Below are 13,507 nucleotides of genomic sequence, written 5' to 3'. Positions count from 1 at the left end.
ACTGAATCAACCACCCAGTGCCCCCCAAGACTACACTCTTACAGTAGCTTTCTGACAGGTTTTCCCATCTTCTTTTCCACACAACAGCTAGAGGTATCTCAGTTTAATATAACTGTAGAAGTATGACCTACCTGCAGAATGTCTCCACTGGTTTCTTCTTGCCCAAAGATAGAATTTAAGCTTAGTCCTGCAATAAAGAATATTCACAAATTCCCCAAAGCCTACCTTACTAGCTTCACCTCTGGCTGGTTGTGCTGTTCACCATCCTCTAAACACACCATTCTCCTCTGTCTTTCTGTGTCCTAACGTGTGCTGTCTCCTGTGATTGGAGTAATGATCATAACAGTAATAATTAAACACTTACCCTGCACCAAGCAGTGTTCTGTGCAGTCTACACTGATTAGCTCATTTCATCCTCACCATAACCTTGTGAGGGAGGTTTTAATGTTCTCCCTGTGTTAGAGATGCAGAAACCACATACTGAATAGTGGAGTTGGGTCACTCCCGGCTTGTGCCCTATACCTGGAAGGAAAGTGACATCACATGCACACACAGTTCACTTAAAAGAAATCAACTTTACTAACTCAGGAGAGAGAGAGCGTGGGGGAGGGAGGAAGGAGAAAGATAACAGTAAATACTGTGGGTGATCTGTCTGACATTCTACTCCTGTGTCTATTTCACCCCACGGAGTGAGGGGAGGCAAGAGTCTGCTGCTATCCTGGTTTTCCAGGCCTCTCGTACTGGGAGCACCTGGCTGGCTGAATGTGATTACAGGGCTTAATTATTCAGTGTTCATAGCCCCCCCCCCCCCACCTAAATGCATGCCAGTTCCTCACTGAGATATGGTACGTCCATCTCTCTGGGGGCTTTTCAGGACTGAGTTTGACCATGGGGGCACTGACTCCTCTTTGTAAGTGGACTCTCTCGTTCCTAATCCATGAGTGAGGTGAGACTCCATCATCCTGCTTCCCTCCCCCCATTCCCCATGGTCCCCCCTTTTCCTGCTTTCTTCCCTGCCTGGTAGACACCTGCTCATCTCTTCGGACACAGGTCAGACATCACCTCCTCTGGAAAGCTTTCTCTAACTCCCCCAGGAGGAATTTTCCCTTCTGCCCATGCTCCTAGAGCACCCTGCATGCATTTATTTCGGTGCTCTCTTAGGTTGCGTTCTGAGCGTTTGTTTATAAACCACATCCCCCAGCTGAGGGTCCTCAGGGGCAAGTCCTCAATAGAGCCCTTTTCTCTCCTTTTCCCCCACATCTGTTGCAATAACCTCCTCCATGGCAGAGACTCAGGAACTGTCTTCTTTGTTTGGTTGTCAGGAAGGCAGGTCTCTGTGTCTTCCAGAAAAAGGAATGAGATCAATTCAGAATGGTTATTATAAAGAATCGGTCATGTTTCTTATTATAAAGAATCTGGAGCCCCCCAACTAACTTATTCTGTCTCTATTCACTTTCTGTCCTTCGGTTTCTTTGTTTTTTCCCACAAGGTCACTGTTTGGCTATAGGACTTTAAGAAGCCACTTTCCACAGGGCAATGTGGTCTGTTGAGTTTTCCTCATTAGAGCTGTGTAAATATGTTTGTGTTCTCTATTTTCATCCCCAAATTAAGACATCTCCATCAGCCAGCCAAATTCCCCCCAAACCCTGAAACGGGCACCATCTCTGAAGAGTTTCCAAGTTGCCTTTCTGTTTTTTTTTTTTTATCTTATGAAGGATGTGGTTTTTGGTTATGTGATTCTTTTTAAGCCGCTTCGTTTGTTTTGGGACTGATTAATAGCTCCCCAAACTTGGACAGAAACGTCAAATTCAGAATCTCTGGAAGCACAGCAGTAAGAAGCTAATTAGCTCATGTTTTCCATATGAATGAGACTCAAATACACAATCACTGCCTCCTTGTTGTATCTCTCACCCTTGACTGTGCTGGCAAACCTTGCTCTTCCTTTTCGACGTAAGGGGATTTGTTGGGAACAAAAAGCATGTCCCTATACTCCACCTGCTGGATGGAATGAATAAAAGCCTAGGGGAAAGGTCTAAATATTTAACAAATGTAACCTCAGCCCCCAAAGTTTCAAGTCTGGAATAATTTCACAGCCCCAGGCCAGAAACACGCATGTTGATGCTGCTTATTTGTGTCCTTTGGCAGAGGGTCTAGAGAAGTGTTACAATTCAGTTGTGTGGGGGAGAGAAGGAGGGAGAGAGTGATTATGTATATATAGCTTCAACTTGGTTATCTACGGATGTTGGAGAACGGAATCTATCTAACTTCCCTTTTCCTTCACTGGCCTCTACTTTGCCAGCGAGCCTCAGTTCATGACATGCTCCCTACCCCTTGGTCACCACACTTGAGCCTCATTGGCATTGTGTTCCCTCCTGCCACGGGGCCTTAGCATATGCTGCTGCCACAATCTGGAACGTTCTTCACAACACACACTCCACCTCTTTACCTTGTCAGCTCTTACTCTTCTTTCAGATATTAGCTCACTTCCTTGGGGAAGCTCTTAAGTAAATTAAATCCCCCTGTTATATGTTCTGAGGACACTGGATACTTCTCATTGTAAGTACTTGTCACCCTTGCAGTTTTACATTTCTCTGTGTGATCCTTTGTATAAATTGCTTCCTAAAGTATGGTACGCATATGGCACAAATGATATGCAGGTGTTCATTTTTTTTTTTTATTTTAAAGTTATATGTTTATTTTAATGTGTGTTAGAAAACACATGTATATACTCAACTTATCCTTTTGTGAACGTTTTAGCCTACGTTGGGCCGAAAGTAGATAAAACTGTGAATCCACCATCTATAAGCCAGAGGAAGTAGAAGTACCATGATCAGGCAATGGGCATAGAGGCAGAAATTTTGGAAGCATTATGCAAATGACTGAAATTTGGAAAATAGGGTGATATGTTTCTCCTCACTAGAATGTAAGCTCCAGAAAAGAGCTCTTTTGTTCACCGTTGTCTCCACCAGCCTGGGTGCCTAACTGGGCCTTGATAAATAGTTGTTGAAAGACTTGACAAGTGATTGAATGAACAATGTAACGACCCCACAGGTACCCCTCCTAAGTGACTTCAGGCCGGCCGTAGGTCAGACAGTACGAAAGAAGGTTGAGATTTCTCTTGAGGATCATCCGTATGGATTGCACATAGCGGACACTGTGTAGACTTAGAACATTCAGCTTCAGATGCCCAATGGCTTTGTCGAGTCACAGGACTGTAGGGGACCTTTGCAGTTATCTTGCTCAGAGCCGTGTCTCTAGCATCCTGGGCAGGTATCGTCCCAGGCTGGGCTCCCCCGAGAAGCAGACTGTGAGGTGAAGATTCTCCCACCGGCAGTTGTTTAGGGATTTGGGGATCCACCCCTGGGGGAGGGGAGGAAGCAGGATAGGGTAGAAGGAGAAGTGAGGCGGTCTCGGTAGGGGCCTCAGCCGACGTTAGAGAAGTTCTGAAGCTGAAATGATCCTTGAGAGCTGTCTGGTGCCGAAACGAAGGAGCCGGGCAGGTGTGCCCCTATGCAGACTGCCTCGGAGGGGTGTGCGTGCCCTTGGGCAGGGCAGCTGTCTTCACCTGGACCATCCCTGTGGAGTGCTGATGGCTTCAGCTCGGGAGGGAGGTGTGGGTGATGTGTCAGACTACCACAGGTGTCCATTCCGTCTCTGTGTGAACGTCTCCAGGAGTAGCAGGTACCAGCCTCTAACCGTGCATGTGCTTCAACCATGGTTAGAATGGCTGTAGTTGTTACAAGTTTTTTTTTTCCTTTATGCTGAACCAAAACCCCTTCCTTGTTAAGTTGCACATACTCATTTTGACCAGCAGAGCAAGAAAACCAAAATCACCCTTGAACTATCTGAAGAGAGCAAAGACATCTCATTTTAAATCTCTTAACCAAACACACATAGTTTCTTCGGCTCTGTTTTTGCACGTTTTTTCTGGCCCCTTACTATTCCTGTGTTATCTTCCACACAACTTTTTTTTTTAATTTTTAAAACTTCATTTAAGATGTGCCATATAAAAGTAAGCTTGGAGTCAATCTAGACTTTTATCTTTTTTAAAAAGATTTTATTTATTTGAGAGAGAGAGACAGAGACAGAGAGAGAGCACAGGGGGAGGAGCAGAGGGAGGAAAAGCAAGCAGACTCCACGCTGCGTGCAGAGCCTGTCACGGGGCTCTATCTCACCACCCTGAGATCATGGCCTGAGCTGAAATCAAGAGTCGGATGCTTAACCAACTGAGCCACCCAGGTGCCCCTCTTTTTTTTTTTTTAATTTTTTTTTTTTTTTAAAGATTTTATTTATTTATTTGAGAGGGAGAAAGAGTGAGAGAACACGAGCCGGGAGAAGGGCAGAGGGAGAGGCAGACTCCCTGCTGAGCAGGGAGCCCCATGTGGGGCTCAATCCCAGGACCCCAAGATCATGACCTGAGCTGAAGTTAGACACTTAACTGACTGAGCCACCCAGGCACCCCCATTTATAACTCTTTTAAATGAATTGCTTAAAAGCAAGATCTTTCTAAATGTGGGTTCATGAAAACAATCCCTGGGAACCTGAATGTAGAATCTAAAAGATCATTTTTAGCCCTATTTTATTATAATATGTATAATTATATTTTGTCTGCCAGATATTGTGTTAAAAGTACTTGTGTGCTTCCATCTCAGTTGATCCTCTCACCAAGCCTGTGAGGTTGATACTATTTGGATCCTCACTTTATGGAGGAGGACCTGGAGGACAGCTAGATTATGTCACTTGCCCAAAGTTACCAAGTCAGTAAACAGAGGAGCCAGAATTCCAACTCTGCTGGTCTGGCTCCAGAGCTAGCTTCTCTTTGTGTATATTGCACTGACTAGGGTTGCTTTATTTATTTATTTTTTTAAGATTTTATTTATTTATTTGACAGAGAGAGACACAGCGAGAGAGGGAACACAAGCGGGGGGGAAGTAGGAGAGGAAGAAGCAGGCTTCCCGCCGAGCAGGGAGCCCGATGTGGGGCTCGATCCCAGGACCCCGGGATCATGACCTAGGCGAAGGCAGACGCTTAATGACTGAGCCACCCAGGCGCCCCAATTAGGGTTGCTTTAAAATAGCAAATGACCTTATTATTTCCCTGAAAAAATAAAATAGCAAATGACTTAATATCTAAAGGAAGTACCTTGAATGTACGTGATGGTCTTCGGAGAGGCTCAGAGGGCTCAGAGAGCAGTGATTTTTTTCAAGGGAATAAACAAACAAACAAAAAAGATCGATGCCTTCATCTAGGGACTGGCTCCATCCACTCCTACAATAAGCTTTTTAAGGGCAAGGACCACATTTATTCATCTCTAATGCTATGTCTGGCCGAGTATCTAAATCATGTGGTTATGCAGGTTGTCGGTTTATTGCCTATCTGCTCCAAATCCATTCCTCTTTGCCTCCTTTTGTCGTGCTGCAGCCGGACCCTGGCAACGTTTCTCCTTTGCCAGCTGATGCAGCTTAGGCTTTGTCAGCAGAGGGCACCGGCGGGACACTTCGAGGGGAAGGGGCTTGTCTTCGGGGTGGCCATCGGGCAGCTTCCTGTGCAAACCTGCAGCGAGTCGCACTGGCTCGGCCTCAGGCTGCTTACAGGGAGGCTCGCCAGCGCCCCGTGGGAAGCTCCCTGAAGTGCCACGGTGAGATCCGCCACCATCCTTGGGCCAGAGCCACCCGTTTGCCCATGGAGTCTGAATCTCATCCCTGAGAGAAGGCCCTCTCTCTTGAGTACTTTCCTTAGCCTTGGGATAGAAGCTGCTCCCTCCACCTGCTTAGAGATCTCTTTACCCCTCAGTAGTTAATCCCTTTTTATTAGCTAAGAATTCTTCCCATTAAAATTTCCCTGTTCAGAGTATTGGTGCGGTCTCAGTTTCCTGACCCGACTCTCACGAACACAATGCTAGATACTCAATAAATGACCGGTGAATGAATGAATGAGGGAGAGAATTGAGGAAAAATGCATCATTTTCAAAATGTATTCCTTCTGTTTATTCTTGAAGACTTGACGGTGTTGGGTAGCCCTCTGCCCTGCCAAACTCTTCCCAAATGTTCAGGTAGCTTGAGAGTTACACACTTTCAAGCAGTCTATCAAAACCCACCTCTCTTCTTTTCTTCAGGTAAATATTCTGTGACAGATTCCAGTGGCACCACGGATAGGGAAACAAGTTCCTCTCTCATACGTCCCCTCTGCACACCCGCCTGGATTTTCGATTTGATCACTCAGGGCTCCTAATGCAGGTGCTTTTTTTTTTTTTTTTTAAGATTTTATTTATTTGAGAGAGAGAGGGAGAGTGAGCACCAGAGGGAGGAAAGGCAGAGGGAGAGAGAGAAGCAGACTCCCTGCTGAGCAGGGAGCCCGATGCGGGACTTGATTCCAGGACTCTGGGATCATGACCTGAGCCGAAGGCAGACACTTAACTGACTGAGCCATCCAGGCGCCCCGCAGGTGTTATATTTTGAGAAAGCCAGAGATCTTCCTATTCGCTTCTACAGGAAACTACTGAACTCTCCACACAGTTGACGTCGAGACTACGAACAGTCCTGTTTTTACAGTCCAAACAAAACCAGTTAGTGTACGGAGACGTCCCTGTAACTTACTTTGGAGGAAGAAGTTCTGGGCCAAAGCATATCAGTAAAATAGGCTAACCTTTTGCTCTTATGCATCTCTGGGTAAGACTAAAAAAAGAATTTCTCTTAAGGCAGGAAAATATGAATTACAAAAGTCACAGTGATGTGCAGCTCTGTGACGACTTGCACAAACTGCCTGCCTACACCTATCTCCCCAGACACTGCAACCAAGTGAACCAAACCCTGAAATTGAACACACTTCCAAACAAGGAGTGCCCGACCCTTCACTAAGGCTGATAGAAGAGCACATCGAGGACATGGTGAGGTTTTGCTTGTTTACGTAATAAAATAGACACCAGTATTTAGCTGCTAAATGTGTAAACACAGCCTGTGTGACAGTGGGTAGCTCAGAGGGAAGGAAGCAATTTAGGAAATACCTCCTTCCCACATCACACACATTCGTAGCCCCATCAGAAGACCCCAAAAGTAGGTCCTACAATACACGCATTTTATAAAGCAAACCCACCCTCCAGCTTCAGGCTGTGTGTGACCTGGTTTCTCTTTTAAATTTTCTAACTGGGGTGGAAAGCTAACAGTGTAGTATGTCATGGTCAATATGTCAGCCGCAGAGTGAGTACAATGTTACAGAAAGATCCCAGTAGTCATTTAGTACATTTCCCCATAACTTGAGAGAATGTCAGATGGATCACTGGGGTCCCGAATGCCCTGTGTTGGATCCCCACGTCTCAGGCTCTGAGTTCTCTGGGTTTTAGAGTAAGTTTTATGCACAGTAGCAAGGGAGTTTCTTTCTGGGACTGGAGGACAGGTTTAAGGAGTGGAGTAGGAAGGTGGGGGTGTGCCGCTTTTCATGAGCCATTATTGCAGTTTTAATGGTTGTCAAACAAATGCCTAGTGATTTTGAAATGGAGAAGTTACAAGTCCCAAGGCTAGGTCAGGCTTAAGGATTCCTATATTGTACTACTGCTCCTACAAATAATTTTTGTTAATTTGAAAGCACGTCTTTGTTTGACATATCACTGTTACCATACTCCTCAATGTAACGGCCACCCAAGGGTGCTTAGGGTTAGGATTCCCCTCCCCTCCCCATCCCATGGCAGCTAGGACATCACTCAGATAAATATGGAAGGCAGTGACTTCAGTTATACTTTTCCCTTTTGCTGTCAAGTTCACCCATAAGAGGCCAATTCTCAGCCAGCCTAACCCTCTCAAACATTTAGGGCACAGAGTTACTTTTTTTAGTTGGTTCAGCAAAAATGAAAATTTTTGAATCCCAGTATAAGATGCGTTCCAGGAGCAATGGTGTTTATCTTGTCACTGAGTTATGGATGTTAAACTCTTCTGTTAGGTAGATAAGAGGGTAATTGTCAGAAAGGGCTGGGGGCTGGGGAGGATGTTCAGAGACCCTGGGCGCCTTGCCTTTTCCTGGCTCAATCTATTTTTCAAGTCTTGTTTAGAAATGGTTATGAATTAAGAATTTGAGGTTGGGGCGGGGGGTGGCGCTGGAGAGCAAGAGGGAGGAATGAAGTGAAGACTGTGGAAGTTAGGGAGGGAATGCCCTCAAGCCCCACAGTGATGAGAATTCCAAAGGAGGGGAGGGGGCCAAAGTCCTCAGGGCTCTGCCAGCAGAAATCTGCTAAAAGCATTGGAAGCTTTGCAGGCAGTGGTTACCTGTGGGATCTGCATCGTTATATTCATTTTGCATGATTAGTAATCCTAATTGGGTCTCGTCATCTTTGGGAAGAAGACCAGGTGCTTTGAGCCAGTGTTTTCCAAAAAACTGTGGTTGTAACCCGTTAATGTTGTGACCCAATTTAATGGATCTTTGACCAGCATTTTTTAGTGGAATGTAACAGAAAAAAATGCATCGCCTTAGCTTCCTGCTGTTTTTGTTTCAGTTGTGTGTGTATACAAGGATATGTATGCGCTGGGTTGTTATGGAAAATGTAGTTCTTACTGTGGATCAAGCTCAAAGAGTAGGAAAGTACTGGGTTTAGGTGACTTTAAAAGGAAAAGGAGGGATTGATTGTGGTGTGTAATTGGTAGAGTGGACAAACACGGCCCAACCAGTATTAATAGGTACACGTGCTTGTGTGAGTGTATGTGTGTGAGAGCCTGTGTGTGTGTGTGTGAGTGTTTGTGTGTGTGATCTGATTCTGCCACGAGGTCTAGGCAGTGGTATGCTTTTTCCCAAGAAAAAAAAGTCTTAAGATTAAGGGGCACCTCGGTGGTTCAGTCGGTTAAGAGTCTGACTTCAGCTCAGGTCATGATCTAGGGGTCCTGGGATGGAGCCCCCTTGTAGGGCTCCTTGCTCAGTGGTGAGTCTGCTTGTTTCTCTCCCTCTCGCTCTGCCCTTTCCCCTGTTCATGCTCTGTCTCTCTCTCAAAAAATAAATAAAATAAAGTACTAAGATTGAGAATTTTATTTAAGGAGATGTTGCTTACTATGATGGTAATTTCAGAAAATCTGATGGGCAAACCTATTACTCTTCATTAAGGCACTTGAGATGCAGGAGATGCACCTTTTGCCATTGACCTGAAGTTGTAAGTCCTTAAATTTTTTTTTCAGGTCACAATATATATGTTTGCCTAAGCACAGGCTGGTCAACTGTATGATAGTAGCATAAATTTTCATAATTTATACCATGAAGAAAAAAGCATCAGTTGAGTTCATTATGATACTTGGCTCTTCAGGGAGCAAATCCCTTTGAATATACTTCCCTGATGGATCCCTAGAGAAACAGTAATATTGCCTTAGGTTTCCAAACAAAATGAAAAAATGTTTCTACCTTAACCTTTCCTCTTGGCCTTTAAGGTGTCCTATCCGCTGACAAGCTTTATCTAGAAAACAAAGCAGCCACACCTGCTAGGAGCCAGGGGAAGACCTTCCACAGGAAGATGAGACCTGTGATGTTCTAAAACTCAGAGACACATTGTCACCTTTTAGTGGAACATTTATTAATACTTGTAAGGTGCCAAAAAAAAAAAGGGGGGGGGGAGACACTGATGTAAAATGACAGATGTCTTCTTCATCAGAGGTCTGCTTCACAGCCCGCAGGCTCGGTTGCTTTAGGCAGTATGTTCCCCGAGGCCGAGCAGTCGGGCTCCGTTGCTTCTGATACAAAGCAAGGACCTTTATCTTCAGGAACACTTGATGCTCTAGTCAGTTCTCGATGAGTACCCACTGTTGGCCAGAGGAGGCTCTAACTATCATCCCTTCCAAGGAAACAGATCACTAACCACCTCCACCTCCGCGTTGAAAACAATAAATTGAAAACAAAAAGCATAAATGCTCCTGATGCTTTGTACAGAATGTCAGGCAATTCTTAACAGTTGGCCTGAAAATGAATCCGAACGAGAGGCATGTGACAAGCAGATGGCTGCATGACTTACTCAAGGGAGAGAGCGCAACAGGAACGCTCCACGTTTAAGGAACTAGAGCATGTTCCCGATGGCGGGGGATCTGCCCACTACTCCCCTCTTACAAGATCTGACAGGCTCTTTTCCCAATTTGAAAGAGGTCCCCCTGAAGCGGACATGGTTCTACGGTTGAAAATACTAGGTTTACCTTGCCATGTCCTCTGACACCTTGATAGGTTTATCTTACACTGGGTGTTGCTAATTCTTCCAGAATCTGGGTTTCTGGGACTTGCTGTTTATTCAGCAGGAACCTACACAGTCTCCGTTTTTACTTGACTGAAGTAAATGAATCCACAACATCTTTCATTATAAATATAATGCCCTGGGAGAGAATACAGCAGCGAACCAGACAGACAAGGTTTCCAGGGGCCCTGGTACCCAGGACAGTGCCTGGCAGACAGTAGGCACTAAATAAATATTCACGAATGAATGCATGAATAATCAGGCGGAGGCTGTGGAGGCCACGGTAGTGTTTCTTCTAACTGCTTTGGATCTCTGAAACCACAGACTTCCGTCTCATCTGTTAGCAACAGTTAATTTTTCTTGGCCAGTGTTATATTTGAATTTCATTCATACACTAAAAATTATGGACCATTATAAATATCTTAGATTTCCTCTCTGGGTACCCTTTTCTGCTAGATCTTCAGAGTAAGGAGATGTTAAACCACACTGCACGATCCCCAACTTGCCTGTAAGCATTTACTAAAATAAAATAGCATTGTCTTATCCAAGTTACAAAAAACAAAAAGTTCTGAAATCATTTTTCTGCACAAATGCAGAATGGTATTATCAACCATAGTGTGAACTTAGTTCAGTTCCTCAGTTGTACCGTTGCTTTGAACTTTCACAAATTGTCTTTTTTTCCCCATCGTAAACATGACAACTCAATTAGTAAGGAATTATTTTTCAATTAGTCATGTCAGTTCCTTATAGCATGAGCTGATATTCTCAACAGTTTTTATCCACAGTTATCATATCTTTGCTTCAGAGTCCGTGCTTTCAAAGGAAAATTTGTAATAGCACAATGGAAAATGAAGTACAATCTCTTTTTATAGGTAAATATAGTATAAGTAGTAGATAATTGAAGAGCTTATACATCATAGCCTATTACTATTCTCAGCGGCTGAATGCTAATCAGTTAACTGCCTTTGAGCTCTATATTTTTAAATGTGATTAAAACATACAGTCTCACAGTAAATGTAAATGGCTTATTAAGGGCCTTTACATGGCAACAGTATCATATGTCAGAGATGAATGGTGTTTCTAATTTGCTAGCCACTTGGGTCAAGTTTACTTTAAGCAGGAAGCATATTTATACAAGTAATCGTAACACAAATGGTCTCTTGAGAAAAGCTGTTGGTGAGGGTTTAACATTTTTGAAGTATGCTTTTGTATATCTTCTAAATGGGTATTTTATAGGCACTGGGCCAAAGCGCCTTAAGTCCTTGTTCCTTCACACCAGCATCACTGCTGCGGATGGTGCCTGAACGCTCAGGAAGATTCGTGGTGTGTACGTTTCTAGGGGTGAGGCGAGAGAGGATCAGGGGCTTGAGCCATCTTCCTTTGTACTGCATTCTTCAGGACTTTGCTACTTAAATTGGGGCGGGGGGAGGGCAGCAGCACCTGCAGCACCCGGGGCATGTTAGAAATACACAGACCGCACTCCAGACCCACTGCACCGGAATCTACACTCGAACCCGATCTGCTTGTGATTTGTAAGCACTGCCTGGGACCCCAGATCCTCTGTTTTCTCTTTCCTCCTCACTTCTGGCATCTACCTCTTTCAAGAAAAGCCGTCCCCTCAGCCCATGTTTCCTTTCTTTCTCAGCACTGCCACACCCCAGACCCAAATGAATTTACCAACATTGGATGTTTTTGCTTTTATCCAAGAGCCCACTTCTGATGCTGCCCATTAGACATCATCCTGGGGCTTCCTGCTGCCTAATAATCTTGGGAAAGTCGAGGCATCCTAAGGACTTCTGAAGCTATGCATTTATCCTTTCTTGCGGCTAAGCCTCCCATCCTTTGTTTATTCTGCATTGAGAGCCCATCCTTCTGAGCTGTCCACCAGAACCCAATCTCCCCTTGCCATTTTAGTCCCTTCTCTTCTTGGGGGGTGGGGGGTGAGAGGTTGATTTCTTCATCCCAGTTTCTACCCCTGGAACACTACCTTCCCCTAACCTAGCCATAAGCTTCTCTGCTAATACATGTGGGGAATTGAAAGGACAAAAGGGCATCATGCCAGATGTTTGGGGGAATCACAGACAGAGTTTACTCAGTAGATGGAACTGTATGCAGTTACTGATGACTCACATGGCAGCCCCCTGAACACACTTCATTTGGCCACACCTTTGCATTGAGAGGCTTAGCCTACAGCAGGTGCCCGGAGGCAACTGGACATGCCACACACCCAGACTGACCAGCCTGTTGGCCCCTAGAAGCAATTTGATCCCTCTGTTCCAAACTGTGCTGGGGTAAGAGGTTCTGCAAAAAAAAAGTGAATTGGGCATTTAGAAGTGCATTGCTTACAAATTCAGGCTCTGTGGGCCGGGGGTTAGTGCAGCCAATGGTCAAGGGAACAATCTGGGGTCAACTGGGTGAGGACCCCTCAGCCTCCTCTGAAGTGGTCGGCACCCAGAAAAGATTTCTTTAATCAGAGGAGACTGGCAGGGGGAGAAACAGAATTGCTTTCTGGCCATAGTGAGTCCGAGGACCGCGTTTGCAGCTTCCGTTCTTTTTGAGACCAACAAACCAATTCTTTTCGGCGTGCTTCTTGGAGGTGTAGGTGTTGTAATGGTTTTCCTCCAGCCTTTCCAAGAACAAACATTCCTCATTTGGTGTCTGCTAAAAAGATAAGACCGAAAGAGGGTAGAATTATTAGTGATTGGTTTTCAGTGAGGTTTCTCTGTTTACTAGCCATGTGACCTTGGGAGAGTTTACTGAGGCCCTTTTGTCCTTCAGTTTCTTTTTCAGGAAAATTGAGATCATAATGGGACCTGTCTCTGAGGGTAATGGTAATGGTAATGACTTAGAACAGGACCCAGCACCTAGTGAGCCTTCAAATTCATTTACTGTTTTTGCAAGCTCCCTGCCATCTGCTGTCCTCAGGACCCTAGAGTTCCCAGCTGGGAAGATCCCGAACGACCACATAGCACATCAAGGGCAGGGCTGAGCCTTTTGTCTCTGTAAAGGCCTGGCACATGGACATGACCCTGAAAAAAGGCCAAAATCAGTAAAACCAAACCGTGATGTGGTGAGGGTTTTTAAGTTTGGATTGAAAAATAAATGAAAACCTACTAACATTATTTTATATCCTGGTGACTTTCACTAACAATATCAGCATTTTTGCCTTAGCTTTGTTAGGGATATAAACACTTGTACAAAATGTGTCCTAAGCATGAAACATTATCCTGGAACTTAAAATTGTTAAAAAGTGAACATAGCTTTATTTTTTCCTATGTATAAAAAGACCTACTTATACAAAGAATTGCACTGTATTTTTTT

At 44.6% G+C, this 13,507-nt stretch overlaps 1 protein-coding gene across 8 annotated transcripts in view; it reads right to left on the bottom strand.

The window, feature by feature from the left end:
* Positions 1–13,507, bottom strand: part of FGF1 (fibroblast growth factor 1) — a 101,361-nt gene that overhangs the window by 11,028 nt on the left and 76,826 nt on the right. For 4 of the 8 annotated variants that reach the window (XM_081826930.1, XM_081826931.1, XM_081826932.1 and 1 more), the window contains exon 4: positions 9,517–12,847. The exons of 1 other annotated variant lie outside the window; for it this stretch is intronic. In XM_081826930.1, the coding sequence (XP_081683056.1) occupies positions 12,653–12,847 (195 nt within the window). In that variant the 3' untranslated portion in view covers positions 9,517–12,652. Of the gene's footprint in view, positions 1–9,516; positions 12,848–13,507 lie in introns of those variants that run through there. 3 more of the 8 variants (XM_081826934.1, XM_081826936.1, XM_081826937.1) reach the window with 3 other exon arrangements.

The sequence above is a fragment of the Leptonychotes weddellii genome, chromosome 7, assembly GCF_054177405.1.
Source record: "Leptonychotes weddellii isolate Sample4059 chromosome 7, ASM5417740v2, whole genome shotgun sequence".
Lineage (NCBI taxonomy): Eukaryota > Metazoa > Chordata > Mammalia > Carnivora > Phocidae > Leptonychotes > Leptonychotes weddellii.
This window is presented reverse-complemented; position numbering and strand designations above follow the sequence as displayed.